At 37.6% G+C, this 15,604-nt stretch overlaps 1 protein-coding gene across 2 annotated transcripts in view; it reads right to left on the bottom strand.

Annotated features, from left to right (window-relative positions):
• Window positions 1-1,377: 1,377 nt before the first annotated feature.
• The window catches only part of LOC123566553 (protein AF-9-like), a 59,579-nt gene continuing 45,352 nt past the window's right edge, over window positions 1,378-15,604 (bottom strand). For both annotated transcript variants that reach the window (XM_053549752.1, XM_045360764.2), the window contains exon 6: window positions 1,378-2,261. In XM_053549752.1, the coding sequence (XP_053405727.1) occupies window positions 1,546-2,261 (716 nt within the window). In that variant the 3' untranslated portion in view covers window positions 1,378-1,545. The remainder of the gene's footprint in view (window positions 2,262-15,604) is intronic.

Here is a 15,604-nt window from a genome sequence, read left to right as displayed (position 1 = left end):
CCCCTGATGATGAGTAATGATCTTCTCCAAAATTGTATTTAGGGTAAGAGTCTAAGTTTCATGAAGATCCGGCCAAAACGGTGACATCTAGAGTGGTAACAGACAATGAGATGAAGGACATAAGTTGATCACAATAGCTTAGTCTGAGCAAAAAAATTAATAAAATTATTGGTGTTTTACATCATTCTATGACCTAAAAAATACCAATAAGGACTTTGTTTCTTTTAAATATAGTTATAAAAGTTTTGAATTTATCAGTAAAAAAATAAGTTATGGGATGCTTCCCAATGCAAATTTTGCCATTTTTGGAAACAAGGACCATGATGGTCCTGAATCGCTCACCTGTCACCACATGACCCAGTTTTGAACTAAATATGATGTCGTTTTTTCTATTATTTGACATAGTGACCTAGTTTTTGAGCTCATGTGACCCAGTTTTGAACTTGACCTAGATATCATCAATATAAAAATTCTGACCAATTTTCATAAGATCCATTGAAAAATATGGCCTCTAGAGAGGTCACAAGGTTTTTCTATTATTTGACCTAATGACCTAGTTTTTGAAGGCACTTGACCCAGTTTTGAACTAGACCTAGATATCATCAAGGTGAACATTCTCAATTTTCATGATGATCCATTGAAAAATATGGCCTCTAGAGAGGTCACAAGGTTTTTCTATTTTGAGACCTACTAACCTAGTTTTTGACCGCAGTTGACCCAGTTTCAAACTTAACCTAGATATCATCAAGATGAACATTCAGACCAACTTTCATACAGATCCCGTGAAAAATATGGCCTCTAGAGAGATCACAAGGTTTTTCTATTTTGAGACCAACTGACCTAGTTTTTGAACGCAGTTGACCCAGTTTTGAACCTGACCTAGATATCATCAAGATGAACATTCAGACCAACTTTCATACAGATCCCATGAAAAATATGGCCTCTAGAGAGGTCACAAGGTTTTTCTATTTTTAGACCTACTGACCTAGTTTTTGACCGCACGTGACCCAGTTTCGAACCTGACCTAGATATCATCAAGTTGAACATTCTGACCAATTTTTTCATGAAGATCTCATGAAAAATATGGCCTCTTAGAGAGGTCACAAAGTTTTTCTATTTTTAGACCTACTGACCTAGTTTTTAACCGCATGTGACCCAGTTTCGAACTTGACCTAGATATCATCAAGAAGAACATTCTGACCAATTTTCATAAAGATCCCATGAAAAATGTGACAAAAGTTTAAGCACGCATGCACAGACGGACGCCGTACGATCGCAAAAGCTCACCTTGTCACTTTGTGACAGGTGAGCTAAAAAACAAACAGATAAATCTTTAAAGATATTTTGTAAACTACTCATAGACCAACATCATACAGACAGATTTAAAATATACTTTATGAAATCAAACCAACAAAATTTTTCACACATCAAGTGTTGAAGACTTTTAGAATGGTGTGTAACATAAATATTTAGATCACAATTACAAAATTATAGAGATAACACTTTCTAAAGATAAAGGCATCAATAACTAAAAGCAGTATTTGCCTATGTCTGATTTAGGTATGTTCTGATTTCCTGAACAGTTCCACTATCAAGAGAGCACAGATCAAAGTCAAAAGTGGAATCACCAATCTGAAACTTGCCCACTTTTTGAATCAACATAACAACTTGGACTAGAATATTTGGATCCTTAATGGACATTAGTTTTCTTTGTAATGCAACAAGTTCTGTTAAATCTTCACCATTCGGAGATTCCAACATCTCTACTGGAGCTTCATCACCAATATTGAAATTCGACTTGTCTGATATCGGTGAGATCTCGCCTCCTTTATTGTTTACATCAAATCCTTTACTTTCACTATGTACCAACCTTCCTGCTTCTGTTTCTTTATTCAAACTGTTACTAGCAGGTTTTGTGTTTCGCTCTTGACCACTAATCTTGGATTTCTTTCGAGAATGTTTTCCAGAGTCTTCTTTATTGTGATCCTTATTTCTTTCTTTCTTTAATAACTTACTGTCAACTTGGTGATGACTAGGCGATGATTTAGAACTGGTAATAGAAAATACTGATTTTGAATCCTGGCGACTGGGCGATGATTTGGAACTGCCAGAATGATTAGAAAAGACTGGTTTAGTTTCAGTACTTGGGCGATTAGGTGAAGGTCGTGAGCCTGCAGAGTGAGTGGAGAAAACTGAACCTGGTTCTGCGATGTCATCCTCTGACTCATCTCCATCCAATTCAGCTTCAGCTATCAAAGTACCTGAAGTATTAAGCAAAGTTACGAAGCTATCAAATTACCTTGCGTTGTAGGTCAAGTAAATTTTTAGAATTTTCTTTCGACAAAAGCTTACCCTTGAAGATCTGTTGAAAGTACAAGAAAATGGGCGTGTAGTTTTTAAGCTCTGGTATGCTATGGCCTTGACCTATGACCCTAATTACCCTTATTACTACCAGTCACCTGCTGGTCATAAACAATTATGCTCTGAAATTTGATGGCAGTAGGCCCAGCCCAAGTGTTCTACTGCTATTAATGAGAAACCATTCAAGTTTCAAGTCTTTAACCCCAAAACGGCAGGGGTCATCCTATACAGTGTGACCATTGCAGGCCCATGTGTTCTCCAGTTATTGATTAGATACAACGGTTACTCTGACATTAACCTACTGACCTCCAAAATAATAGGGGTCTGTCACATATAGACCACAGGCAATCATCGTAGGAAGTTTGACTTTCACAGATGGAAGAGCTCAACAGTGATTGATCAGAAACAGATTTCAATTCCAGAGTCACTGTGAACTTGATTTTCAATCTACTGTCTTCAGAAACTATAGGGAGCATCTACTGAGCACAAGCAACCTTCATGTATAATTATTAAGTGTGCCCAATGTAGGCTTGAACATTTTCCAGTAACTAATTTGTTTGTTTTGGGTTTAATGCTTTTTCTCCAACAGTATTTCATTTATATAATGGCGGACAGTTAATCTAACCTGTGTTCCTGGATTCTGTACCAGTTCAAACCTGTTCTCCACAAGTAACTGCCAACTTCCCCATATGAATCAGAGGTGGAAGGCGAATGATTTCAGACAAAATGTCTTTTATCAAATTGTCACAGAGAACATATGCCCTGCCCGGGGATCGAACTCACAACCCCACGATCTGTAGATCTGCACCCTCCATATTGAGTTAAGCAGGCATTTCCAGACTAGAGGTCAACGCAACCTTAACTTTCATTTACTGACCACAGGCAATAACCCTATAAAGCAGCCCACATGTTCAATAGTTAATGCAATTGATCGTAACTGTGTACAACCAATCAATATGAGCAAAACAATACACATGTACCTTATCTTCTTTTGAAGGGGCATGGTATTATTAGGAAATGATCAAGTGTCTCTAAGAGTAAAGACATGTGAAGTTAGATAGAATTTAAATCCCATGTGCTTCAAATATTTTATAACAGTAATGTTTGTATAGTACTAAGTTTTAATCAACTTTCACTTTGAGAGAAATGATATTTAATTACATTTTCTGAAAGTTATGTGTCTTTTAAAACAGAAGTTTTACAACATGCTTAGAATTTGAGTCACAGAATTTTCAGGTAAGACAATAAGGCACTCCAACCATACTGACTGTTACATCTTCACATTTGTGATAATCATATATATGAACCAGTGACCCCCTGGGCCGGGCCTCTTTTCACCGAAGGGGCATTACTTGAACAATCTCAACAAGGCAATGATACATACAAAATATCAAAGGTCTAGGCCTTGAACTTTCAGACAAGAAGATTTTTAAAGTTTTTACCTGTATAAGTCGATTAAAACTTGGGACCCCCAGGGCAGGGCCTCTTTTCACCCCAGGGGCATAATTTTAATTTTGGTAGTAGACCACTAGGCAATGCAACATAGCAAATACCAAAAGCCTAGATCCTGCAGTTTCAGGCAAGTTTTTTTCCTATACAAGTCTCTGTAAAACTTGGGACCCCTGGGTGGGGCCTCTTTTCACCTCAGGCTAATAATTTGAACAATCTTGGTAGAGGACCACAAGACAATGCTACATACCAAATATCAAAGGTTAGGTCTTGTGGTTTTAGACAAGAAGATTTTTAAAGTTTTTCCCAATACAAGTCAATATAAACCATGTGACTCCCAGGGCGGGCCAATATTTGACCCTGGGGGGATAATTTGAACATTCTTGGTAGAGGACCTCTAGATGATGCTACATACCAAATATCAAAGCCCTAGGTCCTGTGGTTTTGGACAAGAAGATTTTCAATATATATAAGTCTATGTAAACCATCAGACTGCCAGGGCGGGGCCATATTTGACCCTAGGGGGATAATTTGAACAATCTTCGCAGAGGACCTCTAGATGATGCTACATATCAAATATCAAAGCCCTAGGCCCTGTTGTTTTGGACACAAGGCAGTCTGAAAGACAGCTATATCCCCCACCAATGTTATGGATAGTGGCTCAAACCTTTGACCTTGAGTTGTGACCTTGACCTTGAGCCGACATGGCTGACTCACGGGTTCTGCACATCGTCTTGATGAGGTGTTCATTTGATCCAAGTTTCATGATTATCCTTCAAGGGGTTTAGGAGATACAGAGCAGACTCGAAATGGAAGGCTCAAACCTTTGACCTTGAGTTGTGACCTTGACCTTGAGCCGACATGGCTGACTCATGGGTTCTGCACATCATCTTGATGAGAGATCATTCATCCAAGTTTCACAGGAAATGGAAGGCTCAAACCTTTGACCTTGAGTTATGACCTTGACCTTGAGCCCACATGGCTGACTCATGGGTGTTGCACATCATCTTGATGAGGTGATCATTTGACCCAAGTTTCATGATTATCCTTCAAGGGGTTTAGGAGATACAGAGCGGACATGAAATGGAAGGCTCAAACCTTTGACCTTCAGCCACGGCTGACTCATGGGTTCTGCACATCATTTTTATGACGTGATCATTTGACCAAAGTTTCATGATTATCCTTCAAGGGATTTAGGAGATACAGAGCGGACACGAAATGGTGAACAGTTTTGGTACATGGTTATGCAAGGAAAATATTTGTAAATTATATTAAAATAGTGCCAGTGTTTTCTGACTACAATATTGTAAAAGTTTCAACTACGTATATATAGGCAAGGTATGTGTGCATGTGTGTGTGTTGGGGGTTGGGGGGAATATACGCCTTAAGGGTTATAACAGAGGAGGACTGAAGCATAATGAGACTGAAGTAAAATATAAGTTTGATGGACAGTTTTGACCTTTCAGCTCAATTTGTGACTGTGACCTTTGACCTACAGAGCCAGGTCAACACTACACATCGTCACATTGCCATCTACCAATATGCTAAGTTTAAACTGTTTAAGTTATGCTCCAGAAATGAAATATGACAGACGGACGGACACACACGCTCCATCACAAAATAGTTCTGTTTTTCCAAAACGGACGTAAAGCTAGGAGACAATATCAACTAGAGCTATCACTAAAGGTGATGAATGTACTCCCCGCATGTACTGACACAGTACATTGCAATTTGACGCACACAAGATTGCATAATTATGTGGACTGTATGTATATAGACTGTATGTATACAGCATAGTAACAAAAAACAAAGTCCCATAACTATTGAGAATATTTATCTAAAAGAATGTAACATGCACCATGCACAACTAGGGTTGGTACTGATCACTTATGTGAAGTTTCATTAAATTGTGTGTAAGGGTTTGGTAGATTAGGCACGCACAAGATTGCATATGCAGACTGTATGTACATAGTATGTTAACAAGAAACAAAGTCCCATAACTCTGCAATTTTTGTCGCTGAAAGAACCTAACATGCCCCATGCACAACTACTGTTGTTACTGATCACTTGTGTGAAGTTTCATTAAATTGTGTCAAGGGGATGGGGAGAGATGGTGCGCACAAGATTGTGTCTATGTATATAGTATAGAAACAAAAAAACAAAGTCCCAAAATTTGAGGCACTATCTTTGGTTTACCCTAGTGGGTCATGTAAAATGAGAAAAAACTACTTTCAGACAACATTCCGAAAGTGTACTAGTATCTGGACAGTATATTTTGGATATGCGTTTTAGTAAACTTTAACCTGACTGTAACAGCACTTTTCTGTTAATGAAATATTGATGAAAGACCTGATCAATACAACATGACTTTTGATAATTATTAGTTTACAATGTGATCTGAAACAGGCCTTTTACTATGTTGTTTACGGGATCCGGACATTTGCCCCCCAGGACATTCGCACCCCCCCACACCCCGATGAAAAAGTGGACAGCTGGACATTTGCCCCCCAGTTTAAATGGTAGATAGGACATCTGCCCCCCAGTGCTTATTTCTGAAACAGACTTTTGCCCCCCAATATTTTTGTCCCCCAGTGATTGTATATGAACTTATTAGAAGATAATTATCATATTGCGGATAACAATGTCTTTGTTCCTTACAATTTTCTAGTACATAATTGCCAAATTAACAAGTTTGAGTGCTAAAAACATTATGTTGTTATGAGCTCTTTTATAACTCAATAATAGGCTATTATTTACCTTAACACCTGGATGCAATTAACATATTCATCAAATTTTTATCAAATTAAAGAAGTTTTTAGGACGAAAAATTGCCTTTTAGAGTAATTTTGATAATAAAACAACATAATACACAATCATATCTACTGGTATATAGGACAAAAATATTGGGGGGCAAATCCATTCTAAAAATAAGCAGTGGGGGGCAAATGTCCTATCTGGCATTTCAATTTGGGGGCAAATGTCCAGTAGTTCATTTTTTCATTGGGGGGCAAATGTCCTGGGGGGGCAAATGTTGTTTACAACATGATCTTGGTTTCAAGATTAAGCTTATATTTAGGCCCTCCACTATTTCATATTCATATGAATAAGTTGACATTCTTGGTGACATTTTTTAAGAGAAAGGCTTGAATGGTTTAATCTAAACTATAAAGTAAGTAAAAAGCCTTTGTAAACTATGTTACTGGTTTTTGGAAGATTTATCACTTTATTCTGTGACATATCTTTTAAGTGAGCAATAAAGATAAAAGGGATACATATTAACTACAGACATCTAGAAATGAAACTACTGCTGTGGTAACTTTCACGTCTAAAAGAGCACCCTGCCCCTTTCGGACAGCACCCTGCCCCTTTTAGGCAGCACCCTGCCCTTTTTGAGCTCTAGAAATAACACTATTGATGCTATCGCTTAGTTTAATAACCCCGAAGACACATGTGAAGTTTCAATTCAACATCTGCATTAGACCTGCATGCAAAACTTTAACCGGGATTTTTAGTCCAAAAGGGGATATAATTTCAAAATACATGTCAGAGTTATGGGACCTGACCCAGTGAGGTTGGTAATTGACCTAGAAAAAGAAAAAATAAGTTTCGCTGTATGCCTTAACAGCTATATGTACTTGCATGCAAAACTTTAACCAGGATTCTCTAAGTCCAAAAGGGGGCATAATTTGACCAAATTACATGTCAGAGTTATGGGACTTGACCCAGTGATGTTGGTAATTGACCTAGAAAAAGAAAAAATAAGTTTCAAAGCTATATGCCTAAAAGTAATAGCTATATGTACTTGCATGCAAAACTTAAACCAACATTTTCTAAGACCAAAAGGGGGCATAATTTGGCAAAAATGCAAGTCAGAGTTATGGGACTTGATGCTATTACCTAGTTTTATGACCCCGAAGACACATGTTAAGTTTCAATTCAATATCTGCATTGATTTTGGAGATAGTAGCCTGCATGTAAAACATTAACCAGGATTTTCTAAGTCCAAAAGGGGGCTTAATTTGGCCAAAATGCATGTCAGAGTTATTGGACTTGATGCTAATAAAAAGATTTATAACCCCGAAGACACATGTGAAGTTTCAATTCAATATCTGCATTAGTTTTGGGAGATAGTAACTTGCATGTAAAACTTTAACCAGAAACTTTTAAGTCCAAAATGGGGCATAATTTGGCCAAAATACATGTCAGAGTTATGGGACCTGACCTAGTGAGGTTGGTAATTGACCTCGAAAAAGAAAATAACAAGAGCTCGTCGAACATGAAATGCCCCCCTTGATGCATTCAGTAATTGCACAAGGAACAAAAATTATATGCTCACTGTAAACAAAAGTTCTACCATTCTGGTTTAATCTGACCTTGACCTTTAACCTATTAACCTAACAAGAGATTACAGATTGATCTTGGCGCCATCCACTGAGCCATTTTTGAATGTTCCAAATTTCAAGACTAGCTCAAGGTCAAAATCAAGGTCAAATTTGATTTAGGTATAAAACAATGTGTATGTGGTCCAAAATTGAAAGCGGTGGCTTGAGAAATGTGAAAGCAGGTCACTAGATCAATTTCAAGGTAAAGTTCATTTCGGTAGACAGAACTATGCATGTGCTTCAAATTTGGAGGCTGTAGCTTGAGAAATGTGAAAGTAGGTCACTAGGTCAAAATCAAGGTCAAATTCCATTTCGGAACACAAAACTATGCAAGTGGTCCAAATTTGAAGCCTGTACCTTCAGAAATGTGAAAGTAGGTCACTAGGTCAATCTCAAGATCAAAGTTCATTTCAGTACACAAAACTATGCTTGTGGTTCAAATTTGAAGGCTGTAGCTTGAGAAATGTGAAAGTAGGTCACTAGGTCAAAATCAAGGTCAAATTTTATTTTGGAACAAAAAACTATGCATGTGGTCCAAATTTGAAGGCTGTAGGTACAGAAATGTGAAAGTAGGTCACTAGGTCAAGATCAAGGTCAACTCGTGTCAAGGTTCATCTTGCCACTCAAAACTATACATGTGGTCCAAATTTGAATGATGTAAGTTATGGACATGAAGATTCTAAGTTTTTCCCTGTATAAGTCTATATGAACCATATGACCTCTGGGCGGGCCATATTTGACCGAGAGGGATAACTTGAACAAACTTGGTAGAGAACACCTAAATGATGCTACATTACAAATTACCAAAGCCATATAGACTTTGTGGTTTGGACAGAAGATTTTCAAGTTTTTCCCTATATAAGTATATGTAAACCATGTGACCCCAGGGCGGAGCCATATTTGACCCTAGGGGAATAATTTGAATAATCTTAGTAGAGACCACTAGATGATGTCATATACAAAATACAAAGCCTAGGCCCTGTGGTTTTGGACAAGAAGATTTTCAAAGTTTTTCCCTATATAAGTCTATATAAACCATGTGACCCTAGGGGTGGGGCCATATTTGACCCCCAGGGAAATAATCTGAACAATCTTGGTAGAGGACCACTAGATTTTGCTACATACCAAATATCAAAGCCCTAGGCCCTATGGTTTTGGACAAGAAGATCAGAAACCATTTAACTGTTCCTGGCCAATGTAACCTTGACCTTTGACCTAATGACCTCAAAATCAATAGGGGTCATCTGCTGGTCATGGCCAACCTAACTATCAATTTTCCTGACACTAGGCCCAAGCGTTCTTGAGTTATTGCCTGGAACCATTTTACTGTTCCTGGTCACTGTGACCTTGACCTTTGACATACTGACCTCAAAATCAAAAGGGGTCATCTGCTGGTCATTACCAACCTCCCTATCAACTTTCGTGACCATAGGCCTAAGCGTTCTTGACTTATCATCCGGAAACCGTTTTACTGTTCAGGGTCACTGTGACCTTGACCTTTAACATACTGATCTCAAAATCATTAGGGGTCATCTGCTGGTGATGACCAACCTCCCTATCAACTTTCATGATCCTAGGCCCAAGTGTTATTGAGTTATCATCCGGAAACCGTTTTACTGTTCAGGGTCACTGTGACCTTGACCTTTAACATACTGACCTCAAAATCGATAGGGGTCATCTGCTGGTCATTATCAACCTCCCTATCAACTTTCATGATCCTAGGCCCAAGTGTTCTTGAGTTATCATCCGCAAACCGTTTTACTATTCAGGGTCACTGTGACCTTGACCTTTGACACACAGACCTCAAAATCAATAGGGGTCATCTGCTGGTGATGACCAACCTCCCTATCAACTTTCATGATCCTAGGCCCAAGCGTTCTTGAGTTATCGTCTGGAAACGGATTGGTCCTCATTCCGACCGACCGACCATCTGCAAAACAGTATACCCCTCCTTTTTCGGGGGGGGGGGGGCATAATAAGTTTCAAAGCTATATGCCTTTAAATGATAGCCGTATGTACTTGCATGCAAAACATTAACCAAGGTGTGACGCCGACGCCAGGGTGAATAAAATAGCTAGACTATTTTTTGAATAGTCAAGCTAAAAACTTGATGTCAACTGAATGCTGAAAAATAGCGTAATATTTTTTCTACATTGTACCACAATACACTGATAAACCAATAAAGTATTACAGCTCTAAGGAACAGTGTAATAAATGTAGCAGGGGTGCGGAATTCCCATGTCCAACTTGGGACTTTTTGACGACACACAAGTGCATTTTTTCATTCCGTCTGTCCTTGGACAAGCGTACATTTTCAGGTATAAATTGAGAAAAAGGAAGAGTATTTTAATAACGCTGTTGCTTCAAGTTAGAAGAGGTGACAAAATAATTAATGTTAAACCCGCAGAAGGCTGCAGTTTTGGAAAAACATACATTTACAGTGCTCCAGCTAGGATTAAAAAGGGGCAGGGTGCTGGCACTGAAAAGGGCACTTCTGGGGTGGTGGTCGGTCCGGGACCGTGCTCCCTCGGGAAAAAATATAACTGGTCCATGCATACAGTGCATTTTAATATACTTTAGGCATGGAATTTGGCATAATTTAGGCATGTTTTTGGCACACTTTAGGTATGGTCTTTTAATAGGCTATGTCTGTCATCTCTAATGCACCTATTTATTAACTAAAAATTCTGCTGTTTGTATTTTACTTGGCATTGATTTTCAACTTGTAACATTTCTTTGTAATTGCATACTGAATAACAATATCTATGTGTTTAGGCCTATTTTACTTGTTACAATTTCAGTACACATCTTCTCCATGTAGGCTACTTGATATTTATAAATTTATACGTGCAACATATTATATACAGAAAAAACTTTAAACTTCCACTTAAATAAATGAAATCAGGCAAAGTTTTTAACTTACAACAGTCTAAAAGCAAGTTTAGCACTTGTAATAGACATATTCTGGGTATCCAAAATTTTATATCCGGATATGGTTACACTTTTTTCTAAAAGTCGTTGAATGTCCAGTTTAAACAATATTTTTGAAAAATTATTATGATGCAAAGACAGTTTAACAGCATTTTACAGTATCTGACATTAAAGTGTACCCTGTCATTACTTCTTAGTAAACTAATTTCAAAGAAATCGTTGTTGTTGTTCCTCATGAAAAATCGTCAATTTCACAAAGCAGACGACAACCTACTTTCGATTTCAAAAACTTGTAAAACAATAAAATCAAAATATTTTCCTATTTTTATAAATTTGATTGTGATCGATTTTTATTAATTAGATTTAAATGTCTGTTGTCTGGACTTAAGTTTCAGTTGTGTATAAAGGGGTATTTACGACTATATTACCGAAAACGAAAGTACACTTTGACAGGTGGTGCGAAATGATAATGAATTCAGACTGGTTTGCAAACTGTTTTAACATTAAGGTTCAGTGATTTTAATGCTAGTGGATCAGTCTAAAATATCATGGTCTGCCTCGGGCACGATTACAGCAGATAATTGTTTAATTGTTTGCTAATTATGTCAATGCCCCCCGGCGTGTATCACTCGATAAAAAGGGGGCAATAAAGCAGTGTATTATAATCACTGAAGCAAAAAAGGGAAGTTTGGCTAAAAAAGAAATGAATGGTTGTAAAACGGGCAGGGTGCCTGGCGGGGCAACAGGGCGGAACGAATTTAGGAACGGGCGATACGCCCTGCTGTAAATAGCTAGCTGGAGCACTGATTTAGCATCACTTTCTGCGTTCTTATTAGCTCTTGGTCTCGGTCTCGCACCAATTTGCACACGGTAACTCGACGAATAGAAACTGGAAACGTGAACAATTCTCCCAAAGTTTTGGACAAATTTGTTATCAAAACTTTGGCAGCTGACAAAAAAACTGAGTCAGTAGTCTAGCAAAAACAAAAGTCAAAAGCACAAAGGAATCATGAGTACTATTCAAGACAAATGTTTCAAGAGTCTTGATTTTCTGAATTCAGCTGGCTTGCACGAGCAACAATTTGGGCATGGCATTTATTTATGCTGTATCTACTGAATGTTTTCTGGTCTCGGGGTTATGATCACTGAAGACTGTAAACCAAGTGAACATTGTGCAAAAGTTGCTAAGCAAGCAGTAAGATGATTAAGTTTACTAAGACAGGTTTTCAAACATATCGATGTTAACAGTTTTAAAGGGCAAGGAAAGCCTGACAATAAGTTAATTTAATATGAATGCCATCCTAAAGCCTTTCATAACGCTGAAATAACGCTCATTTACACACTGCCGAATTCTTTATTTAGCAAATAACCTTTTAAATAGATTAATTTCAAATGTTTCTTGAGTGTAATATGAAAAACATGGTAAGTTCTTTCATTATAGCTTGAAAAGGTAGAAAAAATTGTTTTACAGAAGTAAGTAAATACAGTTCAGATATGTATCTAGAAATTTAATAAATCCGTCATTATGTTTTTTGCTGCCATGGAAACAAAATGTTCTCCAATTTGATCAAATATTTAAATGCTCACAACTTTCTCATTTTTAAGCCGATTTTGAAAATTCTTAGACTTTCACTTCTTTAAATGATTCAAGAAATTCTAGCAGACAGAATTAACATAAGAACAACATTGCCTTTCCCATTAAGGTTATTTGATATTTATCCAGCATATGCTAAACCATTAATGGAATACAGTCTAACCTGTCTTAAGCAGACAGCAAAGGAGAGCAGACAATTTGGCCGCTTAAGCCACGTGACCGCTGATCGGAGGTGCAGCCTATACATGTATTTTTCAGACTTCTGACCAGTGTAGCCTTTAGGCCCATTTCTTTTTGGGTTTTCCTTTATTATTTTACCAGGGTACAATGACGTACATTTGCCTTCGCAATACGAATGGTCTTCTTAGCAATCTAAAACACCGGCGTGGTTGTTTTACTACAAAAATTGTTACAGATAATTTTCCAGCTTCAAAACAAGTTTGTTTACAATTTTCGCCATTTTGGTAAGGGAAGCTACTCTCCGCGCTTATTGTCTACGCTAAAATCTAAGATTGCTGTTACGTTCTGTAAAAGATAGAGTATTTATATTTTTTTTCAAACACAATTAATTTCGTATAAATTTGATAGTATTTTGATGACAGAAGTATAAAAAAATCACAAATATTATGCTACTAATTAGTTATCGAGTATTGTCTTTAACCGAGGTCAAACTGTGAACAACAAAATTGACACGAGGTGACACGCTAATTGCCGATAATTACTGGCCATTTGATAATAACAAAAAGGGGATTACACCTTTGGGTATCAGTTTTAATTGAGAAGCTCATGTCATTTTGTCGTTCTTGTGGTGAAGTCACGCGAAACTTAGCAATCACGTGCTTCTCAAAAATCAGGTATCTTCGGCGATTATTGCCTAAAAATAATTGGTTTTGGAAGCAAAATGGCCGCTGAAAGGGGTCAAATACAGCGGTCGGGAGGCAATTTCGGTGGCCGCTGAATAAAGTGATAAAATAGAGGAAAATCCGTCGGGGGCGTCATAAAATGGCCACTGAACAGAGGTGACTGCTGATCGGAGGTGACCGTTAGTACAGGTTAGACTGTATGCTGTACAATCATTGAATCCCTACTTTGTGAAAGATATTAAATGTCTTGAAAGAGTACAGAAATATACAACAAGGTTATGCCTGAGTTAGTAAATTTAAATTATGAAGAGCGTTTGGATCAGCTGAATATGTACAGTTTGAAAGAAAGGCGTTTAAGAGGTAACCTGATTGAAACCTACAAGTTTTTGACTGGTAAATACAACTTTCATCGTGAAAAGTTGTTCAAGTTATCTGATATTTCATCTACCAGAGGACATTCACTCATGCTCTATAAACCTACACTTAAGAAAGGACTTCTTTTTTGGAATTTTTTTTTTCTCCATCAGAATAGTAAATGCATGGAATGAATTGCCTGAAAGGGTTTAAGTGCTCAGACAGTTGAAACATTCAAAGAGAAGATTAGACCACCACTGGAATGTAGCTAAGAGACATGGGACACAAGAGGCTTTGCCTAAACCTTAAATTTCCATAAAAACTGTAAATGTAAATGTAAACCTCGCGGATGCAACTTCAGCCTTGTATATAGGTGGAAGTGTTGATAGCTTATTTTTGGTCACAGTAATATATTGTATTATGTTTGCTTTTGTAATACTACCAGTCCTGTAGATAATTGTCCGAAATAGCAGTTTCATGCAGCTTTCAATGTTGAAAATCTGGACGAGAGAATTTTGTCTGCAGGCAAGTGGGTTTTTAAGAGACACTAAGTCTTGTCCATGGGCAAGTGAAAAACATTGGAAATTCCACACTCCTGTGTAGTATTAAATGCATCTACTATTTCACTAACCCTCCCCCCTCAACAAACAAGAGGACCATGATGGTCCTGAATCGCTCACCTATCCCCACATGACCCAATGTTGAACTGAGTATGACGTCGTTATTTCTATTATTTGAAATAGTGACCTAGTTTTTGAGCACATGTGACCTAGATATCATCAAGATAAAAAATTCTGACCAATTTTCATGAAGATCCATTGAAAAGTATTACCTCTAGAGGTCACAAGGTTTTTCTATTATTTGACCTAATGACCTAGTTTTTGAAGGCATGTGACCCACTTTTGAACTTGACCTAGATATCATCAAGGTGAACATTCTCACCAATTTTCATGAAGATCTCATGAAAAATATGGCCTCTAGAGAGGTCACAAGGTTTTTCTATTTTGACCTACTGACCTAGTTTTTGACCGCACATGACCCAGTTTCGAACTTGACCGAGATATCATCAAGTTGAAAACTCTCACCAATTTTCATGAAGATCCATTGAGAAATATGGCCTCTAGAGAGGTCACAAGGTTTTTCTATTTTTAGACCTACTGACCAAGTTTTTCACCGCACGTGACCCAGTTTCGAACTTGACCTAGATATCATCAAGATGAACATTCTGATCAATTTTCATGAAGATCTCTTGAAAAATATGGCCTCTAGAGAGGTCACAAGGTTTTTCTATTTTTAGATCTACTGACCTAGTTATTGACCGAACGTGACCCAGTTTCAAACTTGACCTAGATATCATCAAGTTAAACATTCTGACTAATTTTCATAAAGATCCCATGAAAAATATGGCCTCTAGAGAGGTCACAAAGTTTTTCTATTTTCAGACCTACTGACCTAGGTTTTGACCGCACGTGACCCAGTTTCGAACTTGACCTAGATATCATCAAGGTGAACATTCTGACGAATTTTCATGAAGATCCATTGAGAAATATGGCCTCTAGAGAGGTCACAAGGTTTTTCTATTTTTAGACCTACTGACCTAGTTTTTGATCCTATGTGATCCAGTTTCAAATCTGACCTAGATATCATCAAGGTGAACATTCTGACCAATT

This window comes from Mercenaria mercenaria, chromosome 8 (assembly GCF_021730395.1).
Source record: "Mercenaria mercenaria strain notata chromosome 8, MADL_Memer_1, whole genome shotgun sequence".
Lineage (NCBI taxonomy): Eukaryota > Metazoa > Mollusca > Bivalvia > Venerida > Veneridae > Mercenaria > Mercenaria mercenaria.
The sequence above is the reverse complement of the archived record's forward strand: the minus strand, read 5'-3'. Positions and strand labels throughout refer to the sequence as shown.